The sequence below is a fragment of the Typopeltis vanoorti genome, chromosome 6 (assembly GCF_054136105.1).
Source record: "Typopeltis vanoorti isolate ZY-2024b chromosome 6, IOZ_Tvanoo_1.0, whole genome shotgun sequence".
Classification (NCBI taxonomy): Eukaryota; Metazoa; Arthropoda; class Arachnida; order Uropygi; family Thelyphonidae; genus Typopeltis; species Typopeltis vanoorti.
This window is the reverse complement of record NC_143554.1, coordinates 136,402,501-136,422,244: the sequence shown is the minus strand read 5'-3', so window position 1 is coordinate 136,422,244 and position 19,744 is coordinate 136,402,501. Positions and strand designations below refer to the sequence as shown.

The 19,744-nt window shown below is 35.6% G+C and overlaps 1 protein-coding gene across 1 annotated transcript in view; it reads left to right on the top strand.

Annotated features, from left to right (window-relative positions):
- Nucleotides 1-19,744, top strand: part of LOC150105975 (bridge-like lipid transfer protein family member 3B) — a 315,418-nt gene that overhangs the window by 287,020 nt on the left and 8,654 nt on the right. Inside the window, exon 18 of the mRNA XM_090393732.1 lies at nt 14,333-14,450. Within this exon, the coding sequence (XP_090249858.1) occupies nt 14,333-14,450 (118 nt within the window). The remainder of the gene's footprint in view (nt 1-14,332; nt 14,451-19,744) is intronic.

The following is a 19,744-nucleotide window of genomic DNA, read 5'->3' as shown; positions in this document are numbered from 1 at the left end:
TTGACTACAGCATTGTTGATAGTGATATCTTCGTGTTAGTCCAGGATACAAAGTGTATAGAGGATTGATATTGGAAGTGACCATTACTTGATACTAAGCAAGATAAAAATGGATATCACATTGAAAATAATGGTATGTAAGAAAATTTTTAAAAGAATTATACTTCAGCAACTTTTTACAGGTAAAGTATAGACTCAACTATACAAACATTATTGAAGAAAAAATGAAACATTGAGAACAAGAACCAAACCTTGGAGTCTCAGTGGCAAATTCTGAAGAAGACATTGATTCAACTAAGGAGGTATGTGATGAAGTTGTCTGCAAGGAGATTCAAAAATAAGAACCCCATGGTGTGCAAAAGAAGTTAAAGAAGCAGTCTTGGAAGAGAAGAAAGCATGCCCAAACTTTCTAGCAAATAAGTTGTCAGATGCTCTAAATGAATAGAAAGTAAAATGGAAGAGAACTAATCTATGTGTAAAAGTAGTTAAAAGCAAAAAGTCCTGGGAATACTTTGGTAAGAATATGGAAAATAAATATCATGAAGGCGGTAAAATGTGGAGGATTGAAGAAGCTTAGAAATGGAGGAAAGAGTACTATAAAAGGAATAAAAGATGATAAAGGTAACATGAAAGCTGAAGATAAAAATAGAATATTAAACAAAACAAACAGTGACAGAACTGTACTAGAAAATTTTCAAGAAGAATACAAAGAGGAGTACATATCAATACTTGATATGTATACGTACTCCTACTTGAGGTAGAAAAAGCTGTCAAAACTTGAAGTGTGAAATGGCTGCTGAAGTAGATGATATTGTACCAGAAATGCTTAAGTATGGAGGTATAAAAGTTTTGCAGTGGCTACATTGTATTATAATTCAGTCTGATCAGAAGGTCAAATTCTTGATGATTGGAGTACAGTTCTCATAGTACCCATGTATTAAAAAAAAAAAAAAAAGGAATAAAAGTGAATGTGAAAAAATTTCTCTTCAAAGTGTTCCAGGTAAGTATACTTGAAAAGAGGTTGAGAAAGATTGTGGAAGAGAATCTTGGAGAACAACAAGCTTTGTTTAAGCTAAATAGAGGTTGTTAAGATCAGATTTGCACTTTATGACAAATATTTGAGAGACCATGGGAATACAACAAGCATCTGTATTTCAGTTTTTCTAGATCTGAAAAGGCATGCAATATTGGGCACCATGAGGAAAACTGCAATTATATGGAGTAAATGGAACATTATACAGAGTAATACATGGTCTATATGTACATTGTAAGTCAGCAGTTAGAATTAAAGAAAATACAAGAAGATAGTTCGATGTAAAATCAGGGGTAAGACAAGGATGCACATTATCTCCACTCTTATTCATCATCTATACAGATCACATTATGAAATAAAGTAGCAGGCCTGATTTTAGAATTAGAAATGTCATACTTAGTGCTTTGCTTTATGCGAATGCCGTTGTACTCCTAAACACATCTAGTGCAAGTCTCTAGGCGTATCTAACTAAATTGAATAATTCTCATAGAAAGGCTTATACGTTGGTTGCATCCAAATTTGGATGCATGAGACTGTCCCAAATTTGGGAGACGTACATCTTGAGAACTTCAGCCCAGCAGCCAAGAATACCTAATATAGCCCGCTAGGGGGCACCATCAGGACTTTTTGAAAAACAGTAGTTTCCTTGCTTCTACCTCATTTGCTGTGTTTAGTGCCTGTGTGCATGTGTCTTAATCTTATGTTCCCATGAAGATGGCTACACAACGTTGCCGAAATATAGGAAGTATATATTAAAGTTTATTTTAATTTATATTCCAGTATACATTGTGAATTCCTTAAATTATTTAATAACTTGAATAATAGCTGTAACAAATTTGGCATGGAAATCAGCAATCTCAGACCAAAACTATGAAAATAGGCAGGAACATAGAAAACTTTAGCTTCATGTTGAATGGAGACCCTATAAAACAGGTAAAATATTTCAGCTATTTTGGCACGATTTTTAGTGAAGATAGGGTTATCCCTTCACTTAACAACACTTTATGTGCATACATGTATTGACCCCTACACTTTGTGGCATTACGAAATGCATAACAATTCTGCCTTGTGTGAGCATATGATTGGGGAAGCATCTTTTGATGTGTTTCTTTGAACAGAAATAGGTTTGACAGTTGTTGGGGAATGCTGTTCCACAGAGTGGGAGGTAGATGAAATATAAGGATGGGAATTTGGTTCAAGAAGATTTAAAGCTGAACTGCATGTGGATGTTAGTTAGCACCTGTTTGTTTATTTACATGTCTAGAAGAAAGAGGAGGAATGTTGGTAGCCATTGTGTGAAACAGCTCAAGAATATACATATAGTAAAGACATCATCATAACTCTAATTACGGATATAGACCATATTGTTGTTCCAGTTTCATTATCCACTCAATATCCTTTTTTGAAGTCTACCCAGCCTTTTCTTTCCAACTGGTTGATATTTTATTATTTGTTTAGGATATTGGGTGTTGGCCATTCGGTTTACATGTTCTATCCATTTTTGTTTCTAATTGTTTAGTTTATCTTCTATTGATTTTGTTTTTAGTTCTTTTAAAATATCTTTGTTCCCTTTTTTGGTCTAATAATGTGTATTTTGCAGTTCTTCAATAAATCTCATTTTACTTGTTTTTATTCTTTGTTTATTCTTTGCTGGATTATCCTCACCCTACAGGAGAATTGCATAATTAATGTTTAAAGTGTTAGTTATAGATCTTCAAGCTTGAATCACTCGAGCCCTACAAGATTTGTTGAATGAAGGGAATGTAAGATATGGAGCATATTGTCATCCTGTGAATAGGATTTCAGGTTATTAGTAAGAGGTCATTAAAGTATAAGTAAGTAATAGCAGAGAGCTACTTCTAGTCATTCAGAAATAATAGTTGGCCAGAGAACAGAAGTCAGCATCCGATGATTGTCCTTCAGTATTTTTGTAGATCTTCCTACAAAATACTGGGGAAGTACTCAGTTATTATAGAAAATACTATAATAACTGAGTACATACCATAGTTGAAACTACTTAGCTATACTAGGAGTCTTGGCTAACAGAACAGACACGGGAAACCTGTTGTCTTTTCTGTAGCCAGCTATTATTTAAATCATCTATAAGATTTGTTTACAGCTATTCATCTTCATCTATTATTTTGGATGTGCTGTTATGATGTTTTTGCTACATTAATTTGACTTCATGCTGAATCTGACTAATGCATTCTTGCTGAAGGTCAATAGCTTTCATCTATATATTAAACTTCCTGTGCAGAAAGGGGCAACAGTAAATGTCATTTTTAGACATCCTACTCAGTCAAACCTCCTCTGGCTCTCTTTCTTTCTCGGAACTTTTACTGGCAGGTACATAAAGAATGTGTCATTGTCTCATCTTTCCCAAATGCAAACATTAAAATGCACTCATTGCAGCTTACACAATTTACTCTTCTCATAATGTCTTATACAAAAATCTTTCAGATCTGCTGTGCAAATCACTGCAGATCAGAAAGGTATAACTCTGCTAGTATCCATTGAATCATTGAATTTTATATCTATTTGTGTCCCATATATGTTAGGCATTTTCTAGTGGATTGTGATGATTTTGAGAAAATTCATCTTTCCTCTTTGTTTGTATCCTATTATAACAAACAAATCGTTTAGCTCATCTCTAAGGATATGCCCTCACTTATGTCTTTATCTGAAGTATATCATGACTGTAATCTTTCACAATTTTAGCACACTGACCATTCTATGGGAAAAAAAGAATTAGTGAGCACCAAAACTACACCCGTTAAGGCATCCAGTACAGAAGGTATTCAAGGAGAGCTTCAAGGTGTTGTTACATTGCTCTTGTTTGAATCAGATGATGACTTATCCATATCATTAAGTAGGTGAAGTTTACTTATTTATTTTTTAATATGTTAATCTTCCTCTTACTCATAAGTCTCCTGAACTGCTAGTTCCACTTTTATTTTCTCTGGCATGTAACACCTACCTTGAACAGCTAGCCAATTGTTAAACATTCTTTCGTGGTTTGAATTAGACTGGAGAAATCATTTCTGTGACTAATTGAGGAGTATATATCGGAACGCAGTATACTCCTCAGTTAGTCATAATTTCCTGCTTTGGAGTTCAGAACATAATGTCTCTGAACAAAACATCCATAAACTTAGCCACTTCCCAAGTCAGTATAGCATGATCACCATCACTGACTGGAGACAGAATAGTCACATCTTTAACTAAAACCTCTTCTGACACTATAATCAGATCTAAAACTCTTTGATCTCAAGTTCCTTCTGTCTGCTGCTGAAGGAAGATCTCACAACATCTCAGTAAATTTGGCTTCATTCTTCTCATGAGATTATACCACTACTCAATATCAATATGTGTTCATATAATTAAAGTTGCCCATGATGATTACCTGTTTTGCACCCAAAATGTATATTTGCCTTTCATTGTCACTAGCAACCAATCCACTAGGTCTGCAACAGCACTAAGATATACTTAGAATTCTTTGTACGCTTTAACATGTTAGAGACTGGGTCATAATTTCCTTAGAACTACTATTAAGTTTGGATTCAAAGTTTTTATTATAGCTAACTATTTAGATTTCATCACTGCACTTAATTTTTATGACTTACACTCATGAAAGGCTGTAAGCTATAGGCATTAATGGTGTGAGTGGGATAAGGGTATTTTTTTCCTTTTTGTTAATTTTATATGATTTTTGTGTTATTTATTTATTTTTTCTTATAATCCAGAAACCTTACTATAAGACCAAACATGGAAGAATCCAGTAAGCAGAGCAGTTGCGCCACATAATACTTAAAAAAGTATTAGGCCAAAAATATGGCCAATGATATAAAATGATTGAATTGCGTGAATTAACATACTAACAATTAAGTGTGCATAAATTATGCCTATATATTCGATTACATATCATCAAAAATACTTTCAATTAAACTTAAAATACTTACAGTGAAACTCAGCTGTTAATTTGACAGCACTTCCTCAAGATATTAAATATCTTGTTCCTCTTTTTCTGCAGTTGAGTCATAAAGGGTTTTGCTGTTGTGCATTTGTAGCATTTCGGGAGTACGTTTAAAGTTTTGGCAGCACATATTGTTATCACTTAAAAAATGAACGGATTCTTACAATTGAATCCAGCAGTTTAATTTGCATCCTGTTTCTGGGTTTAGTTTTGATAGCTGTTACATAAGAAAAAATTCGTTCGACTATTACGTTACTTGCTGGCACGATAAGGCATGTTAGGGCATAATTTGACAGTTCTTTAAAATTATTGTGTTTGGATACTGCTTGCCAAAATTCTAAAGCTTCCTTACGGATTCCATCTTCTTTGAAGTTTTCTTCTTCATTCCATGCAACAAGGCTAATTTTTCTGTATTGGTCTTTGACTACATCAACATTGTTTATTAGGTGGAAAAATGGCAGATCAGAAAATTTTCCCTTTTCTGTTTGGCTTAGAATAACAGTAGGATTTAAAAGTGATAGACCTTTAAATATATCAGCTGACTCAGGGAGCCGCTTGTTCACTTGATTCAACGATTCTTGAAGCATGACTTGCCAGCTAAATTTCACAGACTTTATTTTATTATTTTCTTGTTCCATATTAGAAGTGCAAAAGCTGATCAAGTACGTCCTAATTTCTTGATCAAATTTAATTCCAAAGTCTACATTTTCTACTATTTTGCATGTTCCGTCTTCGTTGTACAGCCTTTGATAAAGACTATCTCTGTGTGTGTGCGTGTGCGTGCGCAGTTCTTTGGCAAGATTGTAAGGATCAGCATAGATTTGCTGGAACAAAACATTAAGCCTTTCGAACTCTTTAACAATGGGAGTAGCAAATACAAAGTAAAAATAATTCATCCTATCTTGTAACATCTCTTTTATCAACCATGCCTTATACCTTGTATCTGGAACTCCAGATTGTTCATAGCAGGTGAAGTAGGCAATTAATTCTTCCCAATTAGCAGTATATTATTGAAGACTTTACCTCTCACTAACCACCTTGTCTTGGACAATTTCATAAATGGAAGGGGTGCATCTCGTTCCTGGTCATCTTCAACTGCTGAATTCATCACTTTAAAAAGAGCCTTAAAATCTTCTCTTCTCATATTGCTATTTGAAAACCACAAAGGAATTTCAGTCAGAATGAATCCAACATTGGATGGCAGCTTTGAAAATGCATGCTGTATACAAATTGCCAGAGAGTGGCAAATGCACTTCACATTTGAATACAGTTCGGATTTTCATTTCTAATCCTAGTCCACAGGGTATTGTTACTTCCAACCATAGCAGCAGCATCTTCACTAGCAAACCCAATACAGTTCTTAAGAGTTTGATTATATGAAACTAACACTTCTGAAATTTTATTAAATAAAACCTCCGCTGTTGTCTCTACAACAGGTCTATGATCCAAGAAAGCTGAGCGAATTTTATTTGTTTCATTCCAAAAAAAATCTAAGAACTATGCACAAATGCTTTTGTATTGCAATATCTGTAGATTCATCTACTAGTAATGCATACTTTTTACCTTCTAAATCATGCTTCAGTTGCTCTTTCAATGAAGCAGCAATTACATTTTCTATAATTGCAACACATTTGGTTCTGTGCAGTTTAATGCCACCAAGAACACTATTTTTGGCACTGTTTCTTAAGACCTTCACCTATATGATCTACAGCACGAATTAAGGAATGACATGCTATTGCAAGGCTAAGTTCTATTTCTGCTTGTTTTTCCTGGTCATTCATGGACGATTTGATAACTTTATCTAGAGTTGTTTGTGATGTACTGGGATATTTATATTGGTGTTTCATTGATTTTTCGTGAACAGATATGTTATAAAGTTTTGGCAGCACGTTATGCAATGCGTGCAATATGCATGCTGTCCATCATCAGAAGATTTCAGCCACAAATATTTTACTTCTCGCTCTTTTTTATATTTTCTTCCACCTCTATTATCACTTTTGTACTTAAGCATTTTAAAGGGCTTGAAAAAAAACAAAATATCTCAATTCAGAAAATGAAGAAACAAAAAACAAATTATAGATAATAGTACTACAAAATTTGTAGTACAAATACTAATCTGGCACAGCAAACACCAATCTGGTAAAGGGAAAATAACAAAAATATAAGCAAGATAAAGATAGAGTTTATAAACGATATTAAAAAATTCATTAATTATACTAAAATCACTTAATTACCATTCTTATGAAATTGAACATATTACTTGCATATTGTCACAGTAAAGTTTATGCAAAATTATTACTTGCAAATGCAGGTAAAGTTTATGCAAAATATTCCAGTATGAAAGCTTATGAGATAGAACTATCACCAAAGAGCACCAAATGTCTGATATCACGCAACAGAACAACACCTGCAACACAAAGTCTACGGTCACTACCAACCAAACGCCGCGTAAAGGGGTACCAACAGCTAGCCTTACAATGCAATAACAATATTAAACTAAGCAAATAATGCATATCATTTGAAATCTTTGTAAAAATGGCCAAATTAGTGGCCACATTTGCATAAATGGCCAAATTGATTTTTTCATGGCCTAGAGTTCAAAAAAGTGCCAAATTTTTGAGATTTGGCCATGAAATGGCCAATCTGGCAACCCTGCTAAAGACGATCACAAATGTTTGTGCCCACCACTGGATTTGAATCTGCAGCCTGTTGGTGGGAAAGCAGATACACTACTCAGCTAACAGGCCAGCAATTGATGTTATTGTAATGTTCAACTATAAAAGTTCTCAAATTGGAGGGAGGGGCAATCACTTTCCTCCCTTATTATTATTATTTTTTTTTTTTTTTTTTTTTTACTAATTAATATTAAATTATTATTTTGTACATGTGCACTCACATGTACAAAAAAAAAAAAATCTGAATGAATGATTGCAACCAAAATATATTGCAACCTGTATAACATCTAATTGTTGCCATTAACTGGATAGATAACAGCATTGCTTTCCTTTACTGAAGGATTCTCATTAACCAGTTTAAGTAATTATTGCTATTCAACCAGCAGTTCCAGTTTCATTTAGTTGCCAAATTTTAAAAAAAATAAATTAAATAAAAATTAATGAAATAAAGCAATCAGTTTCTTGTCTTTATTGATTGCCATCATTCAGTCTGCCACTTAAACTGAATTTTCTTCTTACTTCAAAAATTCTTTAGCTAATAGTGCACAGTTGAAGAATTTATTTGTACAAGGAAAGCACAGCATTTTTAGTAGAGAATAGTCACTTAACATAATTTATTTTCACTCGTAGAAATAAAACCAAAGATAATTTTTCTTTGAATAAATTAAAAGTATTAATTACTATAACATTTTGGTAGCGTTTTAATTAGCATCATCAGATCAAGACTGGTAAAATTTTTAATGACAGAATTTCTTGTTAAGCTTCTGAAATAATGTTAGAAGCAGAATTGTCACCTTTCTATCAATTTTTAGATGCATGTGCTTCTTTTTAATTATCTGCTACAATCTTAACAAAAAGTTTTAATTTTTTTCCTCTAGATCATAGGTGGCCTACGGGCCACATGTGGTCCATACCGTGATTTTGTGCGCCTGCAGCAGGATAAAAACTATATTAAATTATATGTATTATCAATTTAACTATTAGTTTCAACCTCAGATTTTCTGATTGATATATCAGTTATATTCATTATTTCTGATGACAGAAACAATTTATATTCTCAACACGGAATCAAAATTGTGCTTTATAAAGATTACTCAATTTATAAAATTTATAATTCCAATTATTCAAGTCTTCTTGTAAGGCCACAATATCTTCACTACTCTTCATGTTCGTCTCAACTTTGCATCTAGTTGGATGAGTACGTACTAAAATTGTACGTAATTTGAAGAGAAAATTTAGTGCTCAGAAATCTATTTCTGAGCACTAAATTAACATATCTTCTAAATTAATCTTATAGAACCCCTTCAGTAATTTGAATGTCTCAATCATATCACCCCTTTTTTCATCTATCAACCAATTTCTGCAGCTCACAAATCTTCAACCCGTTCTCATAAGGTTCATTCCATAGTCCTGCTATTATCTTGGTCACTCGTCTCTGGATCCTCTCCACCTCCTCCCCATCGAGAAGAAACCCTGGTGCCCATATCTGGGCACAGTAATCTAGATAAGCTCTTATCAAGGCTCGATACAGAGGAACAATAACCTGTTTGTCTCTGCTTGTTAAAGTATTTTTCAGTAACCAAGTGATTTGATGAACTGATTTAGCCACTTTTGCAATGTGCCCCCCTAAACTTCAACTCACTATCCACCAACACTCCCAAATCCCTAGCCTCATCAATCTCCTGGAATACAGTTCCACCAATGTGATATACTGCTGCTAATCTTTTCACCCCAAAATGCATAACCTTAACTTTTCTACATTAAATTGACATCCATTTTCCTTAGCCCAGTTCTCCAAACTATCCAAATCATCTTGCAAAATTTTGACATCCTGTGCACTCACTATTGCTCTACCCAAATTTGCATCATCAGCAAGTGAACACTTCTTCTCAGATCCTTTCCTATATCGTTAATGAACAAATTAAATAGTAGTGGTCCAAGAACAGAATCCTGCAGCACACCACTAGTCACAGGTCATCTTTTGGACTCTACCCCTGAATAAACTACTCTCTGATATCTCTCCATCAACCACCCTCCTATCCATCTCACCAACCCTATATCCATCCCCATATGCTGCAGTTTTCTGATTAGAATTCCATGTGGTATCCTGTCAAAGGTCCAGCAGTATCACTGTATACCCATTACCCTTATCAAGTTCAGCCGTCAGTGTGTTATAAAACGTGAGCAAGTTACTGAGGCATGATCTACCCTTTGCAAAACCATGCTGTCCCCCATACAGTATCCCATTTTCATCTATCCAATCCTGTATTATTCTCTTGACTATTTTCTCCAAGACCTTAACAATTCCTGATATGCTGATCTGCCAGTAATTTTTAATAGCAGTCTTGGAACCTCCTTTATGCAGTGGAACTATTTTCCCCTCTTTCCACCCACTTGGGAACTAACCCAGACCCGAAACTCAAATTAAACAAAATGGTCAAAGGCACTGACAATTTTTAAGCCGCTTCTTGTACGACACAAGCTGGTATACCATCCAGTCTCACAGATGAATTGACATTGAGGTTTTGTAATAGACTATTCACCTCCACTTCATTCACCACAATTCCCATATAAGATGTTGGTTCTACCATTTCTGCAATGTCACCACCAGAATGATCTACTCTTGCAAAGTGCTCACTCAGTAATTCTACCAACTGATTCGGTTACCTCCCTACCATCGGCATTCTTTAAAATCATTCTGTCACATACATTTTTTACTTGCAATCGAAAAAACTGTTTGGGATTCTCTTTAGCCTGCATGGCTAATGTTCTTTCATAATCCGCATTTGCTTTTCTTACCACACTTGTTACCCTTCTGGCCTGGGCTTTCTACCGTTCATGTACCTGCAGGTCACCTTTCTCCTTAAATTCCCTCCACGGTTGTTTCTTTTTTTGCAGCTCAAGCTTAATGGTGTTATTCATCCATTTAATCCCTACTTGATTTATTATTCAGACTCTAGGTATACAGTCAACCATTGCCTCCTGCAAGCACTTTTTAACTGCCTCCCATGCACTATCAACATCCAGCCCTTGCAGTTTTACATGCCATGGCACTGAACCAATTAAACTCCTAAGCTTGTCATACTTACCAGCCCGATAATTCCACATGTACCCTGTCTTAATTGTAAATTTTACACCTTTAGCCACCTCCCAAGTTAAGACCCTATGATCACACTCGCCAATTGGTGGCAAGGTGGTCATATTCATTACAGTCAAATTCTCAGATGCAGTTACTAGGTCAAGCGCTCTCTGACCCCTAGTATTTTCCATTACTTGCTGTCGCAGATAGTTATCCCTTAATAACCGCATAAAATCCAATTCCTTCTTCCCATGTGTCCTCTCCTCCTTCCAATCAATGCTACCATAGTTGAAATTGCCCATAATAATTACCCTCCTTCCACTCATTTCTTCTATTTGCTTATGCATACTATCTCCACCATCTTTTCCATCACCTGGTCTATAGCAGCACCCAATTGTATATTTTGTTCTGCTAGCCTCAATCTCACACTAAATGGCCTCAAATGTGCTCTTTTCTCTATCCTGCAATTCAACTTCTATTCTCCTTGGCTGCAGCTCATCAGCTATCATCAATAATACTCCTCTCCCCATTTTATTCTCCCTGTCATTCCTGAACACACTATACCCATCATATTCAATCCCACTAGCTATATCATCTTCAGTGAGCCATGTTTCACTAATGCCAATAACCTGTGGTCTGGAAGTGCCAACCAAGGCCAAAAATTCTTCCTTCTTGTTCCTAATTCTCCTAGCATTAGTATACATGAATTGCAGACCTTCGTTAGCCTCTTCCCTACCTTGATGCCTTATACTAACTATCCCATTCTGATTTGTTGTCCTTATTCGCTTGGGCATATTATACTCATTCATACACTCAACTGCCTACCTAAGGTCTGCATATCTACTTCCCCCACCCTTAATAAATCTAGTTTCCCTGATTCTGCACATCCACTTCATTCAACAACACTTTTTCAAGTCTCCTTACACCGAATCCATTCATATGCAAACCATCCATCTTATATAGATCCTTTCGTCCATCGAACTCACTCCACACATCTACAAATTCCACACCACCGTCATGCATAACCCACGCATAAAGTCATTTGCAATTATGACCCTCCTTCTAAACTCTTCACTGTCATACCGTGGAAAAAGACTAATCATCCTAACTCTCTCACTCTTTTCTTTTGCTACCTCAAACAATTCATTCAGGTCCTCTATCATTTCTATTTTATCTCCTTTCAAATCATTCGTACCTGCCACCACTATCATTTCTTTCACTCTTTGCTTTTGCTCCCTAATAGACTCACTTACGTCCTCAATGGTCACACCAGGTTGGTATGATTTTGTCAAATTCTCTACTATCACACCTCGTACTTCATTTCGAGTACACTCCTTCATTTTGTTTACGTTCACAATCATACTCTTATTTTTCCTATCATACTTTTTTTTATTGACTGGTACACTCAGTAGACATTTGTGCTTACGTTCCTGCTGCCGCTTTGCTCTATGTATTGCTCCGCTCAACAACGCGATCTCACTCATTGCATCTATCTCATCTTTTTGATTATCTGTTAAACCATTAATTTGCTCTGTATTAATACCTTCATTCACACTTTCTACATTCACGCCCTCACAGCTCTCTGGTACAACCTCGCAATTTCTTATCATATCGCTATGACAAAAATATCACACTCATGACCTGAAACACACTTTAATTCCTCATTTTCTGCACACATTCACTCCACTATCATCATCTAACCATACTCCAACCACTCTCTGCAACGCATACATTTCGCAGATAGTACACTGAATAATCTCCTTTATGTTACCGTTATTGAACAAAGATGGCGAATCATTATTACTAGCCACCATTTTTCTTCTTACCGGAGCCATGTGCTATCATATCTTATCGAATTAATAATTGAAACAACACCAAAAATACACAAACAGACACACTAAGATACGAAAAGCAAACAAAACTACGTAATATTCAAGCAAAATTGTCACTGATAACTTAAAATAACACTTATCTTATCAGGAGTTCTCAGCAAACACTACACACCACGAGTCCCTCTAGCAGCCTGACTACTAAACTTTTGAAGCAATTCACTAAGCGATTTTCTGACGTCAGTGAAATGCGGCCACAACTGACATTATTTAACAACCCAATGAAATGTGTCATTTTAGAGCAGCATGACACTATTCAATTGGAGTTGTGTGACCCCTTTTTCCAGTCAAGGGTGGAGATAGGCATCGACTTTTGGAAACTGGTACCAAGGGAAAAATATCCTGCATTGAGTGATTTCAGCTTGAGAATTGCATCTATGTTTGGAAGCACATTCATATGTGAATGCACTTTCTCAACTATGAGGGTGGTTAAATCATCACAAAGAAGCCGACTGACTGATGTGACCACCTTCAAGATTTGTTACGAATATCGTCATCATCGTTGAAAATCGACTTTGATGAACTTGTTGCTACACATGAACGCCCACAGTGTTCTCATTAAGTTGTGTTACATGTAAAAAAAAAAAAAACAGAAATATGTAATTAAATTAAATTTAACAACTTATATTTAAATCAATCAAGTATTTTATATTGTTCTCCCAGTAGTAAAATGATTTAACAAATATAGTAATGCAATACATATAACTATTGCCTTGAAAAAATGGTGAGTTTAATTTTATTTAAGTTCTGTCTAAAAGTGTGCAGCCCATGATGCTACCACTCATCATATAGCCATGCCTGCTCTAGATAATGAATGCATCAAAAAAAAAAAAAAAAATTGATAAGCTTTCTTCATTGTATCTTATTCAAAAACATAGCATGTTATTATTATAAAATTTGATATCAGTCACTTATTGTTTCTCATAAAGTAATTATGCAGCTGCTGCTGTGCATTCTGTTGTATGAAGAAGTAACTACTGATGTAAATTGAAAGCTATATCAGAAAGCACTGATATAGGGTAATATATCTGTGCTATGGAATGATATCCAAATGCAGAGCAAGCAGCTCTGCAAATACTGTGAGACACCACTTAATATAATTACTCACTATCCATCCCTTTAAAGTGCTTTTCTGCTGACTTCTTTCAGTTAATTTTCTGCTATTCAGATTTAGATCTGGTGTTCTGAAAGCCAACAGTAGCAGCCTGCCTTTGAGACTCATTTTATAATGAGTACTGCATGCCTGGTTGGCTGAATTGTTAGCACGTCTGCTCTTTGACCAAAAGAGATTATAGGCTTAAAATTCTACTGTATACATGAATGTTTGTAAATGTCTTTAGGTGGAAGATGATTTTCATCACCCAATGTTGAGACCACCGCCCTGTTTATTTGCAGGCTTTAGTAACTACTTGATGTCTTTCTAGATTATCTCACCCTTGTCTTACTCACCATGAATTAACTACATACACAACTTATGTAAGTTAAAAATGAAGCATTTAATATAAAAACATATTTTTGATGAGTATATCATTACAAATTACATATTTTTGTATTAAATGCTTTTTATTGTAGAATTATAGATAATACTTTGAGATGTCATCTTAGAATCAGATAAATATACAGAAATTGATTTATTTCATAATCTGCATTTTAGAACACCAGCAAATTTTGTTATCTCTTTCAGGAAGAACATTGTCCTACCAATCTTACGTCTAGTACACCACCTCTTCAAATCAACCTCCCTGGATGCATTTTGGAAAGAAATCTGAATGGCATACTAAACATACTCCCTTTACCTCCAGGTATGTTCTTTTATCACCATATACTAAGTGTGGCTATTAAATAATGAGACTGGTTGCAAAAATGTGATTTATTATTACAATTGTACAACTTAATTGTTATCCCCTTCAACATAGTGCTGCCATTTTCTCCTTTACCTCATCCACTGACTGAAAATGGGTGCCCTTCAATGTGGATTTCAACTTTGGAAAAAAGGTAAAAGTCGCATGGAGCTAAGTCCAGCGAGTAAGGTGGGTGGTCTAACACTGGGATCTTCTTATCAGCCAGATACTGCTTTACAGACAGTGCACTGTGGGCTGGAGCATCGTCCTGATGGAGAATCCGAGTGTTGTTCTTCCACAAATCGGGTCTCTTCTTCCTCACTTGTTCTCTCAGCTTGGCCAAAACCTCAAGGTAATAATGTTTGTTAACTGTCTGGCCCTCTGGTACCCATTCAACCATTACCTCGTTATTGATAAAAAAAAAAAAAAAAAAAGTTTAGCATTGCTCGTAAAGGGGAAAAAACGGCAGCATTACTGAAGCAGATACCACCTGATGACTTGCAGCACTGCTTCCAACAATGGAAAATTCGTATGCTGGTGTGTAGATAGAGGAGGGGAGTATGTTGAAGGGGATAACAATTGTAATAATAAACCACATTTTTGCAACCAGTCTCGTTATTTAATAGCCACACCTCGTATTCTCTTATTACACGTAGAACAGAATACGAGATCAGAATATACATAATTAATCTTTACATAACAAAAAAACTTGTTTAATTTAAATATATATTTTTTGCATGCCAAATAATCACTGCCTGGATAATTCACATTATCCAGTGAATCAGTTGCAACTTAGTACTACTACAAACCAGTCATCTCTGAGACTTCATTGATAATAACTAGTAGTTATTTGCTAATCGTCAGTTTGACCAATCTCAGAAGTGATCAGTTTGTAATATGAGCCAGATATAGTCAACTCACACTATAACCATCTCACAGGGATTACAGGAATAATTTGCTATAATGGATTGTGTGTGTGTGTGTGTGTGTGTGTGTGTGTGTGTGTGTGTGTGTGTGTGTGTGTGTGTGTGTGTGTGTGTGTGTGTGTGTGTGTGTGTTTTAAGCTAAAGCAAACATTCTGTCCAATTGGAATATAGTTAAGCTTTCCTATAATTTATTATAGCATTACTTGCTGTAATAAGATTTGACAGTATTGAGTTTCATTTGAGTTCATACACATGCGTGTGTGTAATTTTTTTTTTTTTTAGGATAAAATTAAAATGTTCCTTAAAAATGAACAAAAACAGTTTTTGGAAAAACAAATGCCTTTACAAGTTGATAACTTTTATCCAATGAGATAAAAGTTTAGATATGTTCACTCCTATAAACTCCCAGTTTTTAAAAGAAGGAGTGGAAAATCTCTATTTTTATTGGCTTTCAGTTTCAAAAGTGCCAGGTGCACATATAATGGTTCAGCAGTAACAAAAGGTCATGATCAGATGGCAAGAAATCTGGAGAATGTGAAAAAATGAGATACAATTTCCCAACAAGACTGCACCCCTGAGTCACTGTCATGTGTGAAGCTTTACACAGTTCTGAAAGAACATAATACCTTTGCAGGTAATTAGTATAGGCTGATCTTGGAACTGTATCATTGACCCACATTTGTGCCAAGTAGATGTCCTCTCTGACTGTTTGGCCATAGGACAGAAGTTCATAATGGAAAATACCAGTTCTGTTCCATCAGATACATAGCAAAATCTTCTGTTGATGAATTTTGGATTTCATCGTATGTAATACAAGTTCACCAGATGATAATCAGTAATGAAACCATGTTTTGCCACATGTCAATAGCCAGTTAATCTGATGAAAAGTAACAACTAGCAGATTAATAGTTTCTATAGTTTCTTTTGGTGGTGGGTTTTGTGAATCTATATGCTGAGTTTGTACACCCTTCCTGCTTGATGCAAACAAATAGTTTCATCATTCATGTTGAATCATTCTGTAAGTACGTATGTTTGCCTTGAATTCAACTCAGTTGGCAGCCTTCAATTTGACATCTTTCACAGAGCATATTATCAAATGATATGGATTTTTTTTAATCATTTGTGGCAATGACTCACTGTATCTTCTTCAAATAGTATGCATCTATAGCAGTTAATGCCTATTTTACTGAATTACACTTCATGGTTTTTATTTATTACATATGCTGTGTCACTCTATCAACTGATCTCAAGTCAACACCTACAATGGCTTCAGTATAAATTTTCTCAAAAAAAATTAATTTTGAAAATCCACCTGAACTTTTTTTTTGTCATGTAATTTTTATATTGTTGCTAATGTATCTAATTCTTAGAAAATTTGAATATAATTTCCCACAGTATCTTTTGCAAAATGCAACCTTCATTAGTTGCTGCTTTATTTTATTTTATTTTTAATTTTTTTTTTAAATAACCTAGATTCCAAAAAAAAAAAAAAAAAAAAAAAATCTTGTGGTCCCGGTGGCATCTCTCCCAGGGTGTACTCAGAAGTTGTGCTCTGGAACTAATACCCATTCTACATCGTCTCTGTACCCTTTTATACTCAGCTGGCATCTGTCCTACATGGAAACAAACCTGTATCCAGTCCATTTCAAAAAAAAGGGGGAGGGGGGGGATGAAAGCCTGCCATCAAACTACTTCTAAAATAATGGGAATGTCATTGACAGTCAACTTCAACTTGGGAGGTCCACCAGTTAATCATTAACCACCATATTGGATTTGATCCCCTAAGATCACAAAAGTTGTCTTGGCCTATATCTCTCATCTCTTGACATCTTCCATGGAAAGTTTTGGATAAACATATGCTGTTGATTTTGATATTTTCAACGCATTTGATTTCATCTAGTATTGAGGCCTGCTCAACAAATTGTAATCCTTTGGTCTATCTTGCACTTTCAGTAATTGAGTAGCTAGTTCATACTCCACATGGGGCCTTTACCTGGAGGAGACCTCCTGATGTAGTGTTCCTTTTAATCTTTCACCTGTTTCTCTTCTTTTTATTCCTGTATTTTTCACTGTACCTCACACAGCATCAATTGGGGTGAGGGGGGGGGGGATATCAATTACAATAACCCACATCTCACATCTTCCATGATGCCTTTCACAAGAGGGATGGGACCTGTGCTTTTGTCAGGTACATTGTCTTATGTGAAGGTTATCAGACTTGTAATCTGCTTTATATGATCTGTTCTAGATCTCCTTACTTTACCTTACTTTATTGCCTTCACTTTCTGCCTCTACCATTCTCCAACTTCACCGACCTCTTTGACTATCTATCTCTGAAGGTCAATGACATACAATGTAATGACCTCTAATAGTGAGATTATCTTCCTCTGTGATTTTAACATCAACAATTCTGACTAGCTTCTCTTCTACAACTTCACGCACTAACCTGGCAAAGAAACCAAACTGTTTGTACTAATTATCATCATCATCACCAAATTCCTCAAGGGGTGTACAGGATATAATAGTAGTATCAGCACTGATTTAACATAAATTGTCCTCCAGAATGCCAGATAATCCTCTTCATTCTCCCAACAACTTGGACCTTTATTTTTAACCAGCTCTCCCTTCATATACACCATAGATGTCAGGTCTCCTTTGTTACAAGTCAGCTTTCTCAGGTCATTCACAGCCTTGTATCCCATGGCACTGCAATAGTGCCAATTGGAATGATCTTCAGAACTTTTATGCCTTATTTCCATGATCTGGTAGATTGTTGGATAGATGCTGGTTGGATACGATAGATTGAAGAGGTGATACAGGATAAGTGTTAGTTCTAGGACACAATTTTTTAACACAATAGGTGGGATACCATTAGGACCAGATGGCTTGATTGTGTTCAGGTTGTTAAGGATTCTTTGGATTTCTTTTTGTTGAAAGACTATGGGAGATATGAAGAGAGCCATTCTTTTTGGAGTGGAGATAACTTTGCCCAGGTAATCAGTGCAGGAATTGGAAGTTTTGTTGCAAGTAAGTTGGCATTGTTTTTTGGTGAGGTGATTACAGTACCATCTGGATGTGAGAGTGGTGGAAACCTGTGTGGGCAGAAGTTTGCCCATTGGCCCTGGCAAGGGACCAGAAGGAGTGACTGCCATTTGTGCAGGAGGCGAGTTTGCAGCATTTGGCCATTTCAATGCTCATTCCTGATGAGCAGATTTGCTCTAAATTAAAAGATTAAGGAGTGACATCCATAGTGTCATAGGTCTTTGATCTCTCGTGTGTAGGGCTTCCAATGTGCTTAAGGGCCAAAGCTATGTAACTGAGAAGAGACCTCCACACAGTCTTTAAAGGAATGCAGAGAACCAACCAGGGCTTCTGACCTATTGTCTAATCCTCACCTTCTCGTGGTACACCCTGTTAGGTATCTACAATGATGCTAAAGGAACGAGGATAGGCTGGCAATTTGGGATTTAGCCAATCAAATTGTATTCTTATTGGCTTAAACCACAAATAAAATGATGACACAACATGTCAGAATTTCATGCCAGCTGGGGCGTCACCAGGTTAAACGAGATTTCCCCCCCCCCCCCCCGTTGTTTTTGCCAGGAAACCAAGGTGAATAGCAAAAAGTCACCTACTAGAACAAATTCTGAAACACACTCAAACTCAACATCACCAGAATTCAATATTGGTACTATCAACATAAGAAGCCTGAGTGGCTAAGAAAAGGAGCTGACTGAAGAATTGGATAGGTACCAGATGACATAACAGGGGTAACTGAAACACAAAAACTGGTGAGATCTTTCTAAGCATTAAATACAAAATGTTGTATTCAGACAATAACAATCAGGGAAAAGAAGAAGTAGCTATGTATTCAATGCTAAATATGAGACTAATCTTCTTGAATGGCAGGCAATATCAATTAGAGTGAGCTGGACAAATATCAGAATGGAGAACTGAACAATGAGACCTATTTGTGCATATGGTCCTATATACGAAAATTGTTTGAAACATTTGGTAAAAAAATAAGTTAAACACTTTTTTTTTATTAGAAAAAATCGCCTTTATTTCTCAACATTGTCTCATCGAGGTCTACACATTTGGTCCAGCGAGTTTCCAATTTTTTCATCCCATCTAAAAAGTAGGATTTGTCAAATTGTGCAAAATAGTCATTGACAGCCTTGATGACAACCTCGTTCGAAGAAAATTTTTTTCCTCACTGAGCCAAATTTTAAAATTTGGAAATGATCACCATTTAGTCTTGGGCAGGATAAAATTGAATTTCATATTAATATGAGCATGTAAGAAAGTTTTAAAACAAATAAAAGTTGA